The sequence below is a fragment of the Porcisia hertigi genome, chromosome 34 (genome assembly GCF_017918235.1).
Source record: "Porcisia hertigi strain C119 chromosome 34, whole genome shotgun sequence".
NCBI lineage: Eukaryota > Euglenozoa > Kinetoplastea > Trypanosomatida > Trypanosomatidae > Porcisia > Porcisia hertigi.
The window spans coordinates 1093865-1099093 of NC_090593.1; the positions used below are offsets into that span (position 1 = coordinate 1093865).

The 5229-nt window shown below is 49.3% G+C and overlaps 1 protein-coding gene across 1 annotated transcript; it reads left to right on the top strand.

Annotated features, from left to right (window-relative positions):
* Nucleotides 1-2604: 2604 nt before the first annotated feature.
* Nucleotides 2605-5229, top strand: JKF63_01825 (uncharacterized protein; the record flags this gene model as incomplete). Its single annotated transcript, XM_067897870.1, has 1 exon — nt 2605-5229. The coding sequence occupies one exon, from the start codon at nt 2605-2607 to the stop codon at nt 5227-5229; it is 2625 nt and encodes an 874-aa protein (XP_067754027.1).

Sequence of the window (5229 nt, forward strand, 5' to 3'; positions counted from 1 at the left end):
ATGGACGGGCTTGTATTCAAGGTATAAGGGTACTGCCAATTACTTGAATGACGGCTACTGAATGTGTCGAGAAAGGTGATTACCCACATGGATCTTGAGAGGGTATTATGTAGGTTGAGTATGTAAATGGAAGGCGAATTGTTAGCCCAAACACAAGTAGCTCGGTTCGCCTGCCCTCAACACTTCTAGCCCAGCTAAACTATTTGGAACTTGTCTGAGTACTGCGTGATGTGAAGCCCCCTTGGTGAGGGTCACGCTCGTGTGATTCAGAGCAGTGGTCTTTGGTGGTGAAGTCGAGTCCGTTTATAGGGTAACATCGACATCTACTGAATGTGTAGATTAACGAAGGTAGATGCCTCGGTTATAGTGCCACACTTGCGCAGTAGCACTCGAGTAATTGTATGATCTCTTGTAGCCGTTGTCCTGTACCAAAGGTGAGAATTCTTGCCCATCTTAAAGAAAATGGTGGGCGCTGAGCTCTAGCAAGTGAGCCTCCAGTGAAACTCTGAGGTGTGTTCTCTTTGCGGCGGCTACGTGCCTTTCGAGTTTGCGTTTCCGTGGGCGCTACCCTTGACTATTTTCGGACTATTTCTCTGCTCTTATTCTCGAAAAGGGGGTCCCACTGCACGACACTGAATTGTTTTTCTGAGACATACGAGCGCCCACGTTTCCAACCGCTAGAGGGATTGATTCGTCATTTCTCGCGAGTTGTTAAGTAATTTTTGTCGCACTTTTATCATTCGGCTTAAAGTGCCGAAAACACGCGGAGGAAAAAAATGTGCGCAGTGGCTGGTTAGGATTCTTTTTTTTTTCCGGTGAACAATCTCTTGATTCGACGACTCCGCCTTTTTTGCTCGTTTTCGGGCCTACACCCTCTGCATTTCAAATGCTCACAGTGATACTGGAGGACTATGCGGCGCGAAACTCTCCGCAGCTATTGATACTAAAATAGCGGCATTTGCTCGTTGCTGGTATCTGTGTTGAAAAGTGAACGCTGGACACCTTCTCCTGGGCAAACATGTCTGGACCAAGTTGATCAGCGTGCACACACAAGAAAGGCCTAGGTTCGCTCAGCATCCTTTTCCTTACTCCTCTGGTGTCTGATCGGATTCTCTTTTTGTAATTGAAAAGGAATAGATTTATCATACCCGTTTCTGCTCCTACCCCAACGTTACGAATCAGATGGCAGGTCCAGTGAAGTCTGTAGAGCCACTTTTCTTGATAACGCGGCATTCTAACATAGCCTCCACGTGGTATTCTCAATGCCTTTGCCTTGTTCCATTCATTTGAAGTTGCCACCAAAGATGAACACTTAATACTTGCGCCCTGGAATACTCCCAGTGCCAAATGATTTGTAAACCGTTTCTCCGAAGCACATGGGTTCATCTGTGTCATTGTGGTATAAGCTTAGGGTAAACTCTCTGACTACCTTTGGGAGTAAGAAACCTAATCTTTCTTATTGGAATGTGGCGAATCACTCAGTCCCATTACGTGGTAATTAAGTGGAAACTTGGAACCACTGTTATTCAAAGCGCTCGTTTTTTTAAATGTTTCCATAACTTGGCTTTGATGACTCCTGACTGTGTTTCATTGCGTCATCATCACCCGTCAGCTACCTTGTGCGCCTAGCCCAATTGGAGTGCATGTACCGAGGATGTGGCTCGTGTTCCAAGCCATATTCACCTTTACATTTGTCCCCCATATCAAGCCAATCGTGGTCCCCTCCAGGGGCTCTTTTTTTTTCGCTGCTCAAACATCAGGAGTCGCTTCAACGACTTTTGTCATTGGCGAGTTTCTTTTCAAGTGGAGTCCATCTTACGTGGCTCAGACCATGCCGTCTTTGTAATGACGTCCTTGCGGAGTAAAGAAAGTATCCTCGTTCTGTAGTTTAACTACGATTCTTCGGCCGAACTAGTAAGCATAGATGTGACAGGATAATTTTATTTCGCGTTTGCGTCTGGGGTGGGAAAAACTACTTCTGGATAAGGCTGGGGTGTGGACACACAACGAAGTACAATAGACGACCACCGATTAGGTCACCACGAAGGCTTTGATACTGCATACACCTGGTGCTTTCACCCCGGGGTTCTTATTTTGACGGCATGCGACTTTGTGACTGGGCGTTCAAAGGGATGCCACAATACTTGTGGTCCCTATACAAAATAGAGCATGTCCGCTATCCCATGTTTCATAGCAGTTCATCACCTCTCAGCTTGTTTCTGGGGTGATAAATCTGCTATTCGACGCCGCTTTCTTGCTCGCACTTTATAACGTCTCTTTTGCTGCCTTTATCTATGTTCTCTCTCCTATTTCCGAGACTCTTATCGAGGGAGTTTTCAAGACGCGGGTCAAATCGTATCGCACTGCATTTCGCTCCCTTGATGTCTTCTTAGCATTTAGGAGATCATAGGAATTTTAGAACGTATTCGTTTGGATACACAGCTTGGTGCTTTGCGTAGAGCTTCTTGAGCTTCATCGTGGTGCTCGCCTACCTGCTATCTGAAGGGTTTATCACAACGGAGGGTGGCTCTTTACACCAGGTAGAGAGTTTTGTTTTCCTGCCTTTCAGTTCTCCCCCAGTCAAATATCTGATTTACAGCTAACATGTCTTGCATAGCCCCTAGCGACACCGTCAAGTTGTTGACGGAACAAATATCGGAAAAGGATTTTCGGATAAGCGAGCTGGAGAATCGTCTTAAGGATCTCCTCCACGAAGCAAAAGAGCTGGATGAAAAGCTGAGTGTTGCAAACCGAAATGCCCGTGTTCTTGAGGAGGAAAACAGCAATTACCACCTTCGCCACAAGGGTCTTGAGAGCAAGGATTCACATATTATTCCCTTACAAAAAGAGGCGAAAAAGCTCATACAAGAAAACGAGGAGTTGCGACAGTCACTCGCAGAATCCAAGGAGCTCGTCAAGCAGCTTTCCACCCGAAACCAAGTCAGCGAACGCGACGCTGAGCGGCGTATCAGCGAGCTCCAGAGCCAATGCGAACGAATGCATAAGGAGAGACTGCGTGAGCACCAAAAGTTGGAGAGTACTCGACATCAGTGCGTCGACTTGCAAAAGCACCTTGACGACGACGATGAGACCTTAAAGTCCGCAAAGGAGTTGTGGGGCCAGGAGCGCGAGAGGTACCAGCAAAAGATCGACGAACTGCTAGATTTTATTCGGCGTGCCGAAAAGCCTGTCGTGTTGCGCGCTACCCGCCACAGGGACGATGGTGTTGAGGAGCCGCTGGAGCAGTTGCTTTTGAAAGAGGAGGTTTGTGAACTGGAAAGAAAATTGAAAGAGGCGCAACAGAAGAGCTGGGAAAAGGAAAAGATGTGGGTTCTCGCCGAGAACGAACTGCGCCACCGCCTTAGCGAATTGCAGATGAGCCGTGGATCAGAAAGCCGTAACGACAAAGCACTTTTCCAGGCCATGAAGGATCAAGTCAGGGCATTGCAAGATGAAATTCAGACTCTTCGCAGTGACAAACGTAGCTCTCGATGGGGACAGGACGCAGCAGTGAACTCGACTAGTGCTACCTCAACTGCGATGCCGCCTGCGAAGAGCACCGTACCGGAGGAATGGGCAGCTCGCTATGATTTTGTATTAAAGGAGAACGACGACTTCCGGGATCAAGCAGATGCAGCGAAAGCGAAGGTTTTCGAGCTTCAAAACATTATTGACGAGAAGATGATTGCATGCAAGGAGATGGAGGTTCAGCTTGCAGCGACCCAGAAGCTACTTGGAGCCGCTTCTCGCACGCCATTGGTGGACAGGCCATCCTCCACACGTTCGCTTAGTGAGGTCAGTAATGCAAGTCGTGCTGGCAGAGCTTTTCATGGCCAGGATAATGCACACACGATGGTATTGAAGCAACGTGTTCGTGACTTGGAGGCGGAACTAAGAACTTCCAGCAACCTAAAAGAGCAGGAGGCGGCTATCAATCGTGCTCGTATTAAGGAGTACGAAAAACAGATTGCAGAGTTACTCCGTGAAAACGCTGACCTTAGAGATGCGGGCAAAGCTCAAGATGACGTAACCGGCGGAGGCACTGTGATGACTTCATTAGATGGTGTAATGCGTTTGACGAGAGACAAGCGGGAGTCTGTAGAAGAAGTGATGCGGCTTCTTGAGTTTGCGTGGGATAGCGACGAAGAGGCAAAGCGACAGTTACGCAGAGCCAAATACCAAGGTGTTGCTCTCGCTGGACAGGATGCCGCTAAGGGCGACGAGATTCAGCGTCTCCAGAAAAGTGGCGGTGACTTGGAAAACAAGTTGCGCGCCATGGAAATGCGAGTACTCGACAACGACGAGTTGAAGGGCGCCGTGAATGACCTGCGCCGACAGAACCGAGGGCTGGCTGGTGAAAATGACCAACTTCGAGCGAGGATTGAAGACCTCGAGAGGGAAAGATGTGAAGGGTTGCGGCGGCAAAACGCAAAGCAGAACGACGCTAAGCGGCGTATTGAGCAGCTGAAGGCTGAGATTGATGAGTTAATGCGCAAGCCGACCAACACACATAGGACAGGTAGTCGACCAGTCTCTCCATGCCTCACTGCGCGCTCCCCGCAACCCAGGATCCGCTCCCCGCAACCCAGGATCCGCTCTCCGCAACTTAGCGCTCGGTTTCGCACACCTGAAGAAAATTCTCTGTCCCAGTTATCTGTTCGTACCCCAGATGAACAGCGTCGTAGTGCTGTCCCTGAAGGTGCGCACCTCGCTTTCACAGTCGTGGAGCTAACAGATGTTCTACGCAACGGTCGACGGATCACCGAGCCCGGCCAGGTCACCATCAAGCTGAAATCTATCAAGGAGAAGTACAAGACATCTGTGAAGGTGTTGTCGTCTGTGATCCGCTTTGATGAGACATTCATGTTTTATCTCGCGCAGCCCGACCAGGATGTCATAACTCTGCACGTCTTCTATAAACCGCTAGAGGGGTCCCGTGAGTTTCACATCGGGGATGCGTCTTTCTCCATGGCAACACTGCACAGGGGGGTTCCTCGCGAGCGCATCGCTCCCGTGGTGCAGAGCCCTGGAACCAAAGAAGCGCGTCGCGCTGCACAGGTCCAGGTGCTCTTGCAAACCGATGACTTTGGCAGGATGATAGAGCCGACGGAAGAAGAAGTGAAGGCTGAGAAGATGCGTTTCAACGAACTTGTGAGCAATTTTGAGAGCAGGGCCGTAGATAAGCTGCACGCAGTGGATGTTTACCTGGCCTCTGCCGAGCTACATTAG